The sequence below is a fragment of the Balaenoptera musculus genome, chromosome 15, assembly GCF_009873245.2.
Source record: "Balaenoptera musculus isolate JJ_BM4_2016_0621 chromosome 15, mBalMus1.pri.v3, whole genome shotgun sequence".
Classification (NCBI taxonomy): domain Eukaryota; kingdom Metazoa; phylum Chordata; class Mammalia; order Artiodactyla; family Balaenopteridae; genus Balaenoptera; species Balaenoptera musculus.
In genome coordinates, this window is record NC_045799.1 from 453,171 (window position 1) to 468,882 (window position 15,712).

Below are 15,712 nucleotides of genomic sequence, written 5' to 3' on the forward strand. Positions count from 1 at the left end.
GGGGGACGGTGTGCAGTGGAAGCTGCAGAGGAAGCCCTGCGGGTGTGGGAGCCAAGGAGGCGCCAGGGCCATTTGGGAAGCAACCGGGCCCTGCGAGGGCCTGAGCAGAGCGGAGCAGATGGGGCTCAGGGACAAGGCAGGCAGCCCAGCACTCCAGAACATTCCAGAACATTCCTTGCCTCGACAGACCTGGGCCTGGGTGCCAGCGCAGCTGGCAGTGGTGCACCGAGGAGGGTGATACCTGCCCTAGGCCACCATCCCACGGGGAACAAACCCCGCGACTTGGAGGCCTGTGGGACGTTCAGAACGTTCCAGGCGACTTTTCATCCTAACAGAAGGTGGCACGGAGGCAGGAGCCTCGTTCTAAAAGGCAACTGCAGTGCAGACAGAGGGGTGAACCAGAGGAGAGGGTGGCGGTGCCGACACTCTCAATGACCAAACCCTCCTGGGCCTCCAAGACGGAAAAAGACTCTCTGGATTGTGACCCAGCGACATTCTAGGCCACGTGGGGTGGAATGCCGCAGGGACAGAGCCCGGCACACCCGCCCTGCTAGGTCCCTCACCTCCCAGGCTTGGTGACACCGCCGTCACCTCCAGGCAGCTCCACGGCGTCAATGGCCCCCTCCAGGCGAAGCAGGATCGCTGTGGGGTTAGGGGCTCTCAGGGCGGGGCTGTGGGGGGCAGTCCACGGCAGGCGGGAGGGGGGCGCACTTACTCTTCAGCTTCGCGAGGTCCTCCAGCTCCAAGTTCAGCCCTGGGCAAGGGAAAGCACAAATGCACATGTCTGCATCCTTCTAATTCCACCACCCCGTCCTAAGGAACCAGGATGCTGGTGTGGAGGGCAAGACACTGACAGAAGAGGCTCTGAAATCCACACGGCTGGAACTCGACCTGGAAGCAGCAGCCTGTGCTGAGGGGGGGCAGTCACCTTCAGAGACCCTGTAGACATGCACATGAACGTGGTTCTGAGCTGCGTTTTCCTGATGACCAATGGGCTCCTTTTTACATGTGTATATTGGCCATCTGTGTATCTTTCAAGAAGTGTCTATTTATATCTTTTGCCCATTTTTCAATTGGGTTGGGTTGTCTTTTTGTTGAGTTGTTAAAGGTTTCCTCCCTATTCTAGATACCAATCCCTTATCAGATATGTTATTTGCAAAAAATTCTTCCTGTTCTGTGGGATGTCTCTGCTTTCTTGATGGTGTCCTCTGACGCACAAAAGTTTCTGATTTTGTTAAGTCCTGTTTATCTATTTTTATCTCTGGGTGCTTGTGCTGTTGGTGTTACTTCTAAGAAGCCTCTGCCTAACACAGGGTCATGGAGATTGATACCTGGCTGAATAACCCCACTCCTTAGGTGTGGGCTGTGCAGAGTGACCTCCGTCCAAAGAGAACAGTGTGGAAAGGAGGGGAACGAGTAACTTGGAGCCCCTGACAAAGCCGACCTCAGCTGGCAATCAAGGTCATAAGTCACGCGGAGTTGACTGCAGGGACCTGGATGCAGTACAATGAGTCGGGCCCTGTGCATCTGAGCCCTTCCTCCCCAAATCCCACACCCCCGTACGTCCAGGGGAGAAACGTCACACAAATCCAAACCCCAATGAAGGGGCATTCTACGCAACGTCAGAGCAATCCTCCTCCAAAACACCAAGGGAGGTCTGAGAAACTGTCATGGACAAAAGCAGCTAAGGAGGGCTTCCCTGGTGGCGCAGTGGTTAAGAATCCGCCTTCTGGGGGCTTCCCTGGTGGCGCAGTGGTTGAGAATCTGCCTGCCAATGCAGGGGACACGGGTTTGAGCCCTGGTCTGGGAAGATCCCACATGCCGCGGAGCAACTGGGACCGTGAGCCACAACTACTGAGCCTGCGCGTCTGGAGACTGTGCTCCGCAACAAGAGAGGCCGCGATAGTGAGAGGCCTGCGCACCGCAATGAAGAGTGGCCCCCGCTTGCCACAACTAGAGAAAGCCCTCGCACAGAAACGAAGACCCAACACAGCCATAAATAAAAAAACAAATACTTAAAAAAAAAAAAAAGCTGCTTTCAAAAAACAGCCATAAGAGAAACTTTAAAAAAAAAAAAAGAATCCACCTTCTGGGACTTCCCTGGTGGTGCAGTGGTTAAGAATCCGCCTGCCAATGCAGGGGGCACGGGTTCGAGCCCTGGTCCGGGAAGATCCCACGTGCCGCGGAGCAACTAAGCCCATGAGCCACAACTACTGAGCCTGCGCTCTAGAGCCCGTGAGCCACTACTACTGAGCCCACGTGCCACAACTACTGAAGCCCGTGCGCCTAGAACCCGTGCTCCACAACAAGAGAAGCCACTGCAATGAGAAGCCCGTGCACCACAACGAAGGGTAGCCCCCGCTCGCGGCAACTAGAGAAAGCCCGCGTGCAACGGAGGCCCAACACAGCCAAAAAATAAATAAATAAAATAAACAAATAAAATCAACATAAATGGCAAAAAAAATGGAGTATGAAATGAAATATAAACATAACAAATGAGCTTAAAATGAATAATATGACCACAGTGAAGCAGAAAGAAACAACCCAAGGAACCTCTGAAAGAGCGTTTTCATTCTGTGGTCACAGACCAACGACAAAAAGGACGTGAACAAACATTAAACCTAGTGAGTAGATGTTCATTTATCGTGGGTGGGCTGGCAATTCTCAAACAACTGTCTGTGGGTTCTAGGATCAAACAAGTAAGTACGATACTGAGAAAAAATGGAAGCTCGTTTTCTCACAAAAGGCGTTACGAACATGGAGAGGGAGGAAAGAAGAAGGAACCGCGTGGTTCTGGACTAAAACTGGGGCGGGCGAGAGCGTGAACTCACAATCCTACGCACACGGGTGTGGGGGTGAGCGCGTGAGCACGTGGGCCCACATGCTGACGCGGAGGCGGAGGTTAGTACAAGACCTCACACGGAAGATGGGAGGATGAGAAGACTCATCATTCTGCAGACATTATGGAAATCATTAATTCAGGGACGACTCATTACTGGATGCCACAAATGACTTAAGAATCACAAATGGAAAAGCAGTGACTTCACAGCAGAAACACCCAGCAGCCATCACGTAACCAGACTGAAGTTAACGTCACCAATGTCACCTGCGAGACGACGCAAGTCCGCGGTATTCCCACCAAAATGCAAAACCTGACTCCAACCATGAGAACACAGCAGACAACTCCAAACTGTAGGACAGTCGACGAAATAACTAGCCTTTCTCTTCACAGGCCCGGAGACCACGGCACCGGGCAGAGGGGTGGCTGTGTTTCGGGCCTTACCGAGGACAGCTGGGAAAATTCTAATGCTGCTGCCGATTAGACGAGAGTGCAGTACGGATGCTGGTTTTATGATCGGATTGTCAAAGAGAATGTCCTTGTTCTCAGGAAACACACGCTAAGACACGGAGTAAAGGCGCCAGGCCGGCAACCGCCTTGAAGGAGGCAGAGAAAGAGGGAACCTGTCCACTCAGTGGGGGGCTGGTCAAATGGGGCAGAGCATCGGCCGCGGGGTCTGGGGAAGGCACGCAGCAGCTGTAGCAAGTTAGCTGCGAGCTGGTGAGAAAACAGAAGATGACGGTGTCAGGACAGGACATAAGACATGAAACAACACCACGAGCCAGGTTTTCTAAAACTCAGAAATGAAGCAACAGAACTCAGACACAACTAGGAGAAAAAAACACTTGAGAAATAAAGATTAAATTAGAAGAACACAAAAGTAGATACATGCCACATCATCTTAAAAGAAACAGATGGTGAAAGGGGGGAATTTTTATAAGTCAAAGAAAAATAGAGACAAAAGGATTTGAGAGAGTGACAGGTTCTGAACTCAGGTGGAAGAGACACGACATGATCCCTGGAGCAGAAACCGAAGCCAAGGCCGGGCCCTGAGCACTGCCGTGTGGGACAACATCCCCCCCAGGTAAGAGGAGACTTGGAACTACAGGCTGAAAGAGCTCATCGTACATCGATCCGGAAAATCAACACTGAGACTAACTGCAGCAAAATTACTGGGCTTTAAAAAGAAAAAAAAGTCCTAGAACAACATCCAACTTTAAAAGTAAAAGACAATTTTAAAACAGCAAGGTTTATGACGCGTGTGACTGCCAATCAGAAAATCCATTCCTAGATACGCCCCTGGAGAAATGCTGACCTATTTACTCAGGTACATGCATTCGGGGTCGAAAGCAGCCGACTCAGAAATTCCCATCGCAGGTAAAGACGGTGACGCCAGGACGGTGCATCTATGAGGACACCTAAGCAGCAGAGCACAGCGGGCCAAGGGACCCGGCCCGAGACCCGTCCAGGACGTCTGCAGAGTCAACCTATTTTCGTGGTGCTGCTACTGCCGCTACTGCTATTCCTACTGATACACGATTTGCCTTTTTCCTTCTTTCTCTCACAAATATACAGTGTAGTTTCCCAGAGGCTGATACTGGTCCCCACACATGTCCGCGTTCTAATCCCTGGAACCCATGAATAGGTCAGCTCTGCGGCCAAAGGGACCTGCAGATGCAACAGAGTTGAGGACCCTGAGACGGGGCGATAATCCTGGATTATCCGGGGTGGCCCTAAATGGAACAGCAGGGTCCTTACAGAAGCAGAGGAGACCAAAGAAGCAGAGGTCGGAGACGTGGGGTCACAAGCCAAACAACGTGGCGCCTCTAGAAGCTGTAAAAGACCAGGAAACGGATCCCCCTCTGCAGACTCCAGAAGGAAGAGCACTGCTGGCCCATCCTGGGCTTCTGGGCCCCATGAGATAATACATTTGTGTTGCTTTAAGCTAAGTCTGGAAATTTCTTTTAGCAGCACTAGGAAATGAATACAGCCATGATGTGTAGTATCACATCAGCCCAAAGCAGGAACAGTTACGAGATCCAATTACCTTGTATTAAGCCAGATATTAAAGAGATTTGCAAAACTGAAATAATGCCACTCTTCTAATTTTTAAAATATAGTTATTTTTCCAAAAAAGTGTTATTTATGTTAACATGTCATGGATTGAATTGTGTCCTCCAGAAAGCTATGTTCAAATCCTAAACCCTGACCCCTGTGAATGTGACCTTATTTGCAGATATGGTCAGTCAGGATGAGGTCCTAGAGGACTCGGTTGGGCCCTCCTCCAGTGACAGGCGTCCCTATGAGAGAGGACACCGTGTGAAGACGGAGCGAGGCGTCTACAAGCCCAGGTCGGCCAGCAGCTGCAGAGCTGGGACAGGGAGGCCTGGTGCACATGCCCCGGGAACTCACAGGAGGAGCTGCCCCGGCTGACACCCAACACGTGGACGTCTGGCCCCAGAACTGAAAGGATAAACCTCTGTTGTTGAAGCCTCCCAGCCTCTGGTACTTTGTGAAGGCAGCCCTAGGAAACTGACACCTAACTGTTCCTTATTTAGTTGTTTAGTGTTTACTTCTAATACACTAATTATCCATAGACATAACTCACATAAACAAAGCTCAGTAAGTTTCAAGAACGTAAAGTTTAAAACATAAAGGGTCCTGAAGCCAACATGTTTGAGAACTTCTGTGCTAAACACACAAAGCCGTTTACAAACCCTCCCGTCCCCAACACAACCTGTGAGCGCGTCAAAGGAGGCCTGGAGACCCTCGCAGAGGGGGCGGAAGCAGGCGGCCTGGCGGCAGCAGGGGCCTCCGCGCCCTCTGGAGTCTGTCCACGTGTGTGACCGTAAAGGGACCGGGAAGCTGAGGCTGTTCACGCCCCGCCCCACACTCGCGTGAAGGACACGGCGGGACGTGGATGACGTCCACAGGGCAGGGCGCAAATGCTACGAACCTGCAGCAACTTGACGGTAGAAACGCTTGCTACAAAGTGGTCTGGGTGAGCAAAAGGTGGGTTCCTAACACTAACAAAGGCCATGCAGAACGTCTGGACAAACTAACTGCGTCCACCAAAGATTTCTACACACACTGCAATCACTGCTACGAAAGGAAAATGCGGGACATGACTCTCTGAGCGTCGCTCCTGTGGACGATGCCCGCAGGTCACTACAAAATGTTGTTGTGGCTGACACCCTTGGTTTTCACTTCTATGCAGTAGAGGCAAGTTCACACCCCCGGGGAAACGGTGAAAAGGACTTGAGAAAGTGCTGACTGGTTGGGCGGTACCCAGCCCCCCAGCCCCATCTGTGAGGCCAAGAAGACTCTTACAGAGGCTGGCGCTGCCCCTGAGGCCGACTTGAAAGAAGGGCCCTGGGCGGACGGGCCCCTGTCTGGTCTGCGGTCCCTGCCCGGAGCGCACCTGAGCCAGCGGAGTCCACGCTGAACTCCGGGTGGAGCTCGGTCTGCTGCGCCACCTTGGTCTGCTCCTGCAGCACCTGGTCTATCACGTCCAGTCCTGAAGCCACGTCGTGGGGCGTCAGGTCGAAGGACGCGGCCTCCTCACACATCTTCTCCTGTGAGCCCGAGCACACCCGTCACGGCGCTCCACGAGGCAGAGGTGCGGGGGCAGAGGGAGGGAAGCAATAGCCCCCCAAGCCCCACCTTGTGTTCTCAAGGCCGGGTCTCAAACTGGCCCAGAGGACGGATGTCTGGCCCAGACAGTGTTTGAAAAACAATTTTACTTGAGCTGCCTACATTTTATAGTTAGAAAATTCCCGTTAAACTCTAGCTTCTAGCTTCTCTCCAAGCCGAATCTGGCCCATGGGCGCACCGTCCCCATGGCAACAACTGCCTGGAACCCAGCGGGGCTGAGGATGCCAGGCTCCCCAGGTGGCCTCCTCCAGTGCTCTGGCCAAGGCCAGCACTCCTGGAGACGTGGTCCTTGGGCCCCGACAGAGGCCACAGGACGGGGGTGGCAGGGCGAGCGGGCAGCAGGGAGGCAGCAGCCGGGGACAAGAGGGAAGAGAAGGAATGGGATGGCAGGAAGGGCCTGGGGCTCTTGCGTGCAAATGGCAGGCCCAGGCCGGCAGCCCACCTTGCCCAGTTTTGCTTGGTCCTGATAGTGGGACGCGGGGGTCTGGACAGAAAGGCCCAGCTGTTGTGCGCAAGAAAGTGGGCAGGAGGAAGGGGGTGTCGGGAAGGCCACCCAGACACTCACCACGTTGTGAGCTTCGTCGAAGACCACGACCGTCCCCTTCAGGTCGATGCCATGTGCACGGCGGCTCTACAGCAAGAGAGGAGGACGCCAAGCTGGGGCTGCTGCTCCCAGGCGGCCTCGCGGGGTCCAGCTGGAGAGAGGGACGTGGACCCCGGCCGCGCGGGGTCCCCTCACTCCTACCAGGCCACACACTCCCAGAGCTCAGAACGAGTCACAGCCCCGGGCTGGTGAGGGGCTGGTCCCTCGGCGCCAGCCTGCGGCTCAAAGCGAAGGTCTGATCCCAGCACGGCTCTGCCGGCCCCTCCCGAGCCTGGGATACGCCCTTCCATGGAGCACCGTCAGCTACGCAGGCCGAGGCCTCACCTTGGTGTCCAACAGGTAGTTGTAGGGCATGAGAGATGTCGGCCTGCTGCTTCAGGGTCCGAGACAGGTAGTAGGGGGCACAGCCTGGAGGGGGAGGAGGTGCTGGGCACGGCGCAGGCTGGGAGGGCTCCCCGGGGCGCGCCGCGAGCTGGGGCCTGGGGCAGCGGGAGGGCTTGCCGGCCGCCCCTCACACCATCAGTTTTCAATCGTGTGAGTGGGTCCCCATTTAAAAATCTACAAAAACAAAACGACCAAGCCTGATGCTGGGCGGGTGGACGAGATGGTGAGAAGCGGGAGAGTCGGGCAGCGCCACCACGACTGGAGCCTGGGGCTACGCGGGGTCGCAGCCAGCGTCGTAGAGGAGGGGCAGTATGGGGGGGACAGCTGGGCGCCCCAAGACAAAGGCCCACCGGGCGGGGGCAGGGGCTGGGGCTGGGAAGGAGCGTCTCACTTCTTCCATTACTGCGGGAAAGAAAACACACCCGCCTCTGCACGTCGAGGAGGCCCAGCCCTGGGGGGTTACCTGTGCCTGGTCCCGCTCCTGACCAGGTCCTCGATGTCCAGGATGGGGCTGGCCAGCTCCTGCTCCAGGCTCTTCTCTGGGGACAAACGGGCCGGGAGTAAACACAGGCGCTCTGGTCCACTAGTCCCGGGACCACGGGAGGCACCCAGGATGGAATGGCTCCTGGCAACAGGCAGCCCCTGGGCAGGGCACCAAGCCTAACGCGAGTCCCAAGGGAGCCCTGCTCTGTGCCTTGGGCAGCTGCAGGCCTGCGGCTGAACACCAAGAGGAGACCCCGGGGTGGGGTGGGGTGGGGGCCGGCCCTCAGCCTGTCACCGCCAGACGCTCTCCAGGCCGGGCGGCTCCCATGAGCCCCGGGGCACCTGCCCTGCAATCAGGCTTCAGTCTGGCAGCAAGTCCCTTCCTCTCTCGCTTCACCTCCCACACAAGAACAAGCCCATAGTCTCCCTCTAGAAGGAAGCCAGGCTCCACACGGCCAGCAGCAGGAACACTGAGCTGTCACTGCCTGTGCTGCCCGGGCAGGGGTGCAGAGCCGGGGCCGGGCGGGCGGGAGGCGCAGAGCCCACCTGAGGCCCCGCAGCCCCGGGGCCCCTTCCTCAGGATGCAGCCCCGACAGGCCCCACTCCCTGCTGGCTGTGTGTCCCTGGGCAGGACGGGCCTCAAGAAGGGACATGGGCCCCCCAGCTGGGCCCGCAGGAATCGGCCAGGGAAGCGCTATAACCCAGCGACGCCCAGGCCTGTCCCAGCGGATGGGAGCAAAGGTCTCCTCTGATAAGCACCCAGAGTCTCAGGGCAGCCCCATGTGGACACAGGTCCCTGGCTCTCAGCTCCACGGGGGCAGGTACCAGACCCAGCCCTTAACTGCACAGACCAGAACACAGAGGCCCTCAGCAGTGACCGCCCCCAGGGTGCCCCCCCCCAAGACAGCAGGCAGGGGAAGGAAGAAGAGCCATCCACTCAGCAGCACCATAGCAACAGACCAGCCAATCGGCACGCTCCGCAGCAGGCCAGCCCCAGAGCTCAGTAACCTACCTGGGGCGAGGGGGGCTGGGGAGGGGGGGCGAGGAAGAGAGGGCAGTCAAGAGGAGACAGTGGAGAGGAGGGCAAGGGGGGCTGGGGAGGGGGGGCGAGGAAGAGAGGGCAGTCAAGAGGAGACAGTGGGGAGGAGGGCGAGGGGGGCTGGGGAGGGGGGGGCGAGGAAGAGAGGGCAGTCAAGAGGAGACAGTGGAGAGGAGGGCGACGGGCCCGGCCAGGCCGCACTGCTTGCTCCCCGCGGGCCGTGGCCAGGCAGGGCTCCCACTCTGCACGCCTCTCAGACCCCTCCTGGGGTCTCTGCCCACTCCTCTCCCCCTCCAAGGCCTGGGCACCTGCTGGAGACACCCCACTGCATCCCATGGGTCAGCTGGCAAAGGAGGTTGAGACGGCCAGGGTGCGCCGGTTTACGGGGAGTGGACGCCCTCGATGAGCAGGCAGAGAGAGCACAGCAGAGCAGGGGCAGGGACTGGGGAGGGGACAGAGGCCGGAGCCAGCAGGCCAGCTGGGGCAGCCCCTGCTCTGCCACGCAGGGCCTGGGGCAGCGGTGGGGGGGGCCTGCAGCCAGGGGCCCCACACGCAGCAGCTCCAAGGGTGCCTCCACCGTGGACGGGAAGCTCCCCCCAGCTCCCACCCCTCCCCTGGCCTCCCGGCCCCTCCCGCCTCAAGAACTCTCCAGGTGAGGTGAGGGGTGCTGCAGGTGAGGGGCAGGACCCTGCAGGTGAGGGCTGGTCCAGCAGAGAGGGCAAGCTGGCCACTCCAAGCTGCTGTGGAAAGGTGGCTGGAGCAGTTCACACCCAAACTGCTCTGGCCTGTGGCCAACAGGACACCTGGAACCCCCTTTGCCAGGGACAAGGACGGGGGAGGCAGCCACAGTGCAGCAAACGGGGGACGGCTCCGTCGAGCATCACGGGCCTGACGCCAGGGCCCGTGGGAAGGCAGGACTGAGGGCAGAGGGCCGAGTAGCGGGGGGACGAGGACAAGAGACCAGCCTTCAGGTGACCTGACACCCACAGGCCTGATGCTAACGGGGCAGCAGAGCTGGCGGCCAGCAGTCTCCAGCCCGGGGCCACGACAGCTGCCACAGGCCATCCTCAGCCTTACACTTCACTGCTGTCCTGAGGGTCCTTGGTGCCACCAGACCAAGGGACACCGCCAAGGGGAAGGCAGTGAGGAACGAGCCTGGGACCCTGGGTCCTCGCCCCAGAGGCCAAGCCGTGCAGCCCTACCCACAGCCGGCCCGCCGGAGCCCAAGCCGGCATCAGGCAACCCCCTCCATCTCTCCAAGGGCGCTGGGACTCCCAGTTCAGGCCTCTGGGACTGTACTGCTGTCCTGACCCGCTGCCTAGCACAGGCCTGGCCCACTGGGGTTGCCCAACCTGAGTAGACGGTGGCCTGTGGGTCACCAATGTGAACACTCCAGGGCCTGGCTCACTGCAGGGTCTGAGTCCCAACCCTGAGGCAGGAAACAGAGAGAACCCTGACCCCACAGAAGCGTGACCCCCCGCCCCCCCCCAAGGCCACACAGCCCTGTCTGGAAAGGCCACACCACAGAGAAGCCTCTCTGCCATCACCTGTGGCTCTAGAAGTCCTGACAGACACAAAGGACAGCCACAGGCGGAAAAGCAGGAATCTGGAGGCAAGGGCACCAGTGCCGCCCCACTCTGGGCCCCAAGAAAGTCAGTGACAGGAGACAAAGGGACCCCCCCTTCACAGGGCCCTGGGCACCTGCGGTCACACCACCACGCCGCACCTGGGCCGGCCGTTGTCACGAACACTGTGCTTTCCACTCTCATCCGTTTCTGGATGAGGCTGGAGGAGTCACTAGGAGGACCCCAGGGGCTCAGGGCACGTCACACCCACACAGTGACAGGATGCACCACAGAACCAGCAAAGGGAAAAACATGTGGAGGAGCTTCCAGAACCCCCTCCCTGGCTGACTCCCCCAGAATGAGCCGAGACCACGAGTGAAATGCTCTCCAGAGACCCAGCGCCCAGGGGGCACTGGGGGCCGCTCACGTGGGCACCCCTGCCTGGCAGGCGCCCAATTTCCAGCCTTCCAGGAGGGAGCACGTACTCTGCACAAACCACGCTGTTTGCACAGTTCAGGCCCTTGCTCGGCCCCACCGCGTGAGCTCCTCTGCACGCACGCCAATGTTGATCAGGAGACAGGGCTCAGGCACCTCAACAGCCCAGAGCGGGAGGCAACCAGGCTGGAGCGCCGAGGGGCAGGAGCCAGCAGCCCAGGAGGCCACTGAGCCCAGCCCCCAGAGGCGCCCAGACTCCACTCCCCCTGCAGCGCGCCCTCCGTGAGCAGGAGACACCACCCCAAGCCCTCTCACCTTCCACGTTGTTGTAGAAGTGACAGGAGCGACTTGCCACCTTCTTGCGGCACAAGTGGACCTGGGTGAGGACGAGGTCTGGGCTCGTGTGACGGCCGAGCGCTGCCCCAGCCCCAGCCAGGCACCCCCTGCCAGCTCCACCCGCACCAGCTCTTTACCCCTCTGTCCCCCAGGGGCACAGCTGGGGGCTCTAAAGCCCAGGCAGCACCCACGCAGCAGCAGCAGACCCACCAAGGCCAGGGTGGGCGCCCCAGGAGCCCACCTGCATGTGGTTACTCTCCTGCTTCTTCACCTCAGGATGGATACACAGCTGTTCCCGGGAGCCCAGCACACACACTCGGGGCCTGGTGGAGGAGACGGTTGGGGGGCCCAAGGATCAGAGCGGGGGGCCCCAGTGCTGTCCAGCGGCAGGAGCCACGTGGGCTGCACCGGGAGCCCAGGGAAGCTTGGCTCACACGCCCGCCCGGGCAGCCAGAGGGAGTGGCTGGGGCGGAAATCCACCCCGGGCTCGAGAGGGGCTTTCACCGCGGCATGGCCCGCTCTCAGTCAGCATCCAGGGCGAGCAAGGAGGCCAGGCCAAGAGACTGGGGCAGGCCTCGGGGAGACCTTGCCACCTGCATGCTCCCTCTCGGGGGAGGCCGGCGGGGAGGGGACACCAACTCCCCTGCGGCAGTGCTGGGGGCTCCGACATGGGGCAGGGCCTCCCCCCGCGCAGCTGCCCTGACCCACGCCCACAGCTGACACCCCGATGGCTGCGAGGAGCTCAGGGCATGAGCCTGAGGTCAGGGCGGCAGCCCCACAGCCAGAGCACAGCACGCGCCCAGGGTGGCGTCCAGGCAGAACACCCCCGTGACCCCGAGGCAGGGGTGGACGCCGCCTGACCCACCGGTAGGAGGTGTTCCGGAGCTCCCTGATGGCCTGAGTGAGCTGCGAGTGGGTCCTGGAGGCGTAAATGATCTTTGGGACGTCCGCGTAGCACGCTGCCCGGCACAAGGGAACAGGACAGGTCACGGCCCACGTGTGCAGCTAACCCGAGGCACTCAGCTAACTCGGCCCGGGGACAGCTAAGCATCGGATGCCCGATACTCGCTACAGGAAGGAGTGCAGTGGGTCTCTGCAGGGTCCTCACTTGGCCAGAAGGCTCTGACCCTAGGTTTACAGCCAGGACGGCGAGAAGTGACGTGGCAGCTACAACCCCCCTTCCTTCCCCGCCTCCCCGCCCGGGGCCAGGAGAGGGGCAAAAAGGGGCATCACCTGGGACATCTCCTTCCGGGACAGCGTTCCCCCAGGACGCCAAGGCGCGGTCAAGGAAGAGCTCCCCTGACGCCCTCTCGGCAATCCTGCGGGCAGAGACAGCGTCTCGGAGGTGCTCCCGCCAGGCCAGCGTGCTGCAGAGGAGACACAGGGTCTTCCCCGTGCCCGTGGGGCTCTCCAGAACGCCGTTCACTTTCTAAATGGGGTGGGGAACAGGGTCACGGGGAAGCAGGGGCAGGCTCCGCAGGCCACACAGCCCACCTGAGGCAGGTGGCTGAGTGACAGAGCGTCCCCCTGCTCTGCCCCCACTCAGCGGGGGACGTAAAATGCCGCAGGACCTCTCCACTCTCAAACCAAGAGCTGTAGATCAAACCAGGTCTCGTTAGCAAACAATTTACAGAGCATTACCCAAAATACCACGGTATTTTCCAGTCTAATATAAACAGGAAGATGACTAATTAGGTGTCAAGCCCCAGAATAGGAGTTTGATTCTGTATCCAAGCAGTTACACTATCTGAACGGAATCTGACGGCCTACACAGCTCTCAGCCGGTAGCCTGAGTGGAAACCTGGGCAGACACAGGCATGTCTGCAAAGCTGCCGCAGGAATGGGAACATGGGCCCAGCTACAGAGGCAGCCCTCAAGGGCTGGGGGCTTGGGCAGGGTACAAGAGGGCATGCCCAGCAACCCAGCAGAAAGCAAGCTGCACCCCCTGAGGTTTAACGACCTCCCCTAACGAGGGCTGGCGCCACCTGCCCCTCTGTGCGAAATACTTCCTCCAGCCCCTCAGCCGGCTGCTGCTCGTCGCTGGGCCTCAGCTGACATTCCATCTGCGCAGAGAGGCCCCCAAGGCCTCTTAAGCCTATCACCTTATGTCTTTCCTTTCCAGCACTCGTCACCGGCTAGAATTACCCTTTTTGTTTATTTGTTTAGCATCTCTCCTACCCCACCTAAAACATGAACCCTATTTATGGTTGACTCCCACATCTAGAAGGGTAGCTTCACCAGTAGGACCTGGCCGGTGTAAACAGGACGGTGCACGTACATTAGGTCTTGCTGAGGCTCTACCCACTCTGACCCATCCCCCGGGGACAAGTCCCTCAGTCTGCAGCCTCACCTTCTGCAGACACTCCAAGACCTTGCTCATGTACTCCTCTTGGCATTTGTATGGCTGGAAAGGGAAGTCCACTGTCACCCCATTCAGGGTTATCTTGGGCATGCTGGCCTACTCTCGGCCTCGGGCGGACACAGAGGATGGCTGAAACGCAGGCTGTGTGGGTCTGCGAGACAAACCCCCCTCTGAACATCTCAGGGTCTCAGCCACTCCAGGTAAGTTATGCCAGCCTGTGCCGCTGGGACACGTTCTCCACGGGAGCCCCTACGGCAGAGACGGGAATGACAAGACTGTTTTTAGCGACCCTTTCCCGAGCGCCAGGCCACTTCACCAGTCCCCTCAGGCAGTGCCTCCGCAGACAGGTCCGAAGGCGAGCCTGTGACATCCTGTCACAAGGAGCTCGGAGAGGTGTCGGCCCTGCCTTGTTCTCCCGCCCCAGGCAGCTCCACCGTGCTCCGGGAGAGGCGACAGGAGAGGGGCCAGATGCAGCTCCACGTGCTCCACCCGCAATAACACTGCATTGACCTCCGCCAGAGCTTGAAGGGCCACAGTTCCCAGCGGAGCCCCCCCCCAGCCTGGGCCGGTCGGGACCCCCCGCCCCTGCGGCTCCCAACCCTCCGCTCCACGGGCCAGCCCCATCCCTCCCAGGTGGGCAGCGAAAGAGCACGTGTGCTGCTCTGACCTGGGACGCGAATCCGTACGGCGCCCAGCAAACCACTCAGCCTCCCGAGGCCTGGTCTCGCCTGGACACTCGGACTAACAGCCCCGCGCTCCTAAACCCCACCGGGCCGCCCTTCCCGCGGGCCCGGCCCCTCCACGAGCGCGGAGCCGGGCACTACGCGCCCCACAATGCAGCGCGCCAAAATCGCCTGCGCGCGGCCCGAGGGCTGCGCGGGGCCTGCCGGGAGTTGCAGTTGCGGAAGCCGCCGCTTGGGCACAGGTTCCAGTGCCAAGGTCTCTGCGGGGAGCCTTCCACGACCGGGATCCCCAGGACTTTGCCCCAGTCCGTCAGACTCACCACCACCGCGTCCTCAGCCGGCAGCCGGTCCGACCTTGCGGGCTGAGGCGCGCAGTCATCCCTGAACGCGCTGCACTTCCGCCCCCAATTCCGGTCCGTTGCGCAGTGCTCCGGCCGGAAACTGGTCCCTTCCCGCGGGGTCCGCGCTCTGCTGGCGCGCGGCGTTCCACGTCCCACCCGCCCCTTCCGTTGACCCTGAGCCCGGTGACCAGCACCTCCTCGCCCGCGGGCACGAACCTGGGGTCCCGCCGTCTCCTCCCTCCCCACCAGGTCTCCATTCCACTTCCCGCCTGGGCCAGGCCCCCTCGGACAACTGCCCGGACAACAGCACAAGCCTTCTGACAGGTTTCCTGTGGTTTCCCCCCTTTTCTCGAAAGACCCAGAGGTCTTTTTAAGACTTGAGTCTGAGCTGATCACTCTCCTTAAATTTCGCAAATGGCTACCCCTTGCCCGTGACTCGGCTCCTGAGAGCCTCACCAGCTCCTCTCCTTACTGTCCTCTGGGTTCAGCCGCTTTTCCGGTGAATGTCCCCCACTGGTCAGGGCGGGACCTCTGAATCCCCAGCACCCAGCACCAGCTGGCAGTCAACAGGGAGGTTCCAGGGGTCTTCACAGCTCTGTGTGGTCAGAAGTGTTTGTCTATGGACGTCCCTGGTGGCGCAGTGGTTGAGACTCTGCAATCCCAATGCAGGGGGCCTGGGTTCGATCCCTGATCCAGGGAACTAGAACCCACATGCATGCTGCAACTAAGAGTTCACGTTCCACAACTAAGGAGCCTATGAGCCGCAACTAAGGAGCCCGCCTGCCGCAACTAAGACCCAGCGCAACGAAATAAATATTTTTTTAAAAAAGAAGAATTGTTTGTCTAGGTGACCCCAGCATGCCCCAAAGAGCACCAGGAAGAAATTGACGCTGAAGTGACAGCCCACAGTCGATGGCAAGGCTGATTTTAGAGGGTCTCGTGGGCTGTTTAATGTCCAGATGTTTTCCCGCTGATGGCACCTCAATG

At 59.5% G+C, this 15,712-nt stretch overlaps 1 protein-coding gene across 1 annotated transcript in view; it reads right to left on the reverse strand.

The window, feature by feature from the left end:
• RTEL1 (regulator of telomere elongation helicase 1) overlaps positions 1–14,657 on the reverse strand; it is a 28,505-nt gene extending 13,848 nt beyond the window's left edge. Inside the window, 14 exon segments of the mRNA XM_036824239.1 lie at positions 564–642; positions 716–754; positions 6,261–6,414; positions 7,059–7,124; positions 7,422–7,455; positions 7,457–7,497; positions 7,499–7,505; positions 7,945–8,020; positions 11,319–11,379; positions 11,581–11,662; positions 12,205–12,298; positions 12,573–12,768; positions 13,690–13,950; positions 14,369–14,657. Coding sequence (XP_036680134.1) covers positions 564–642; positions 716–754; positions 6,261–6,414; positions 7,059–7,124; positions 7,422–7,455; positions 7,457–7,497; positions 7,499–7,505; positions 7,945–8,020; positions 11,319–11,379; positions 11,581–11,662; positions 12,205–12,298; positions 12,573–12,768; positions 13,690–13,791 — 1,031 coding nt within the window. The 5' untranslated portion in view covers positions 13,792–13,950; positions 14,369–14,657.
• Between the last annotated feature and the right edge of the window lie 1,055 nt (positions 14,658–15,712).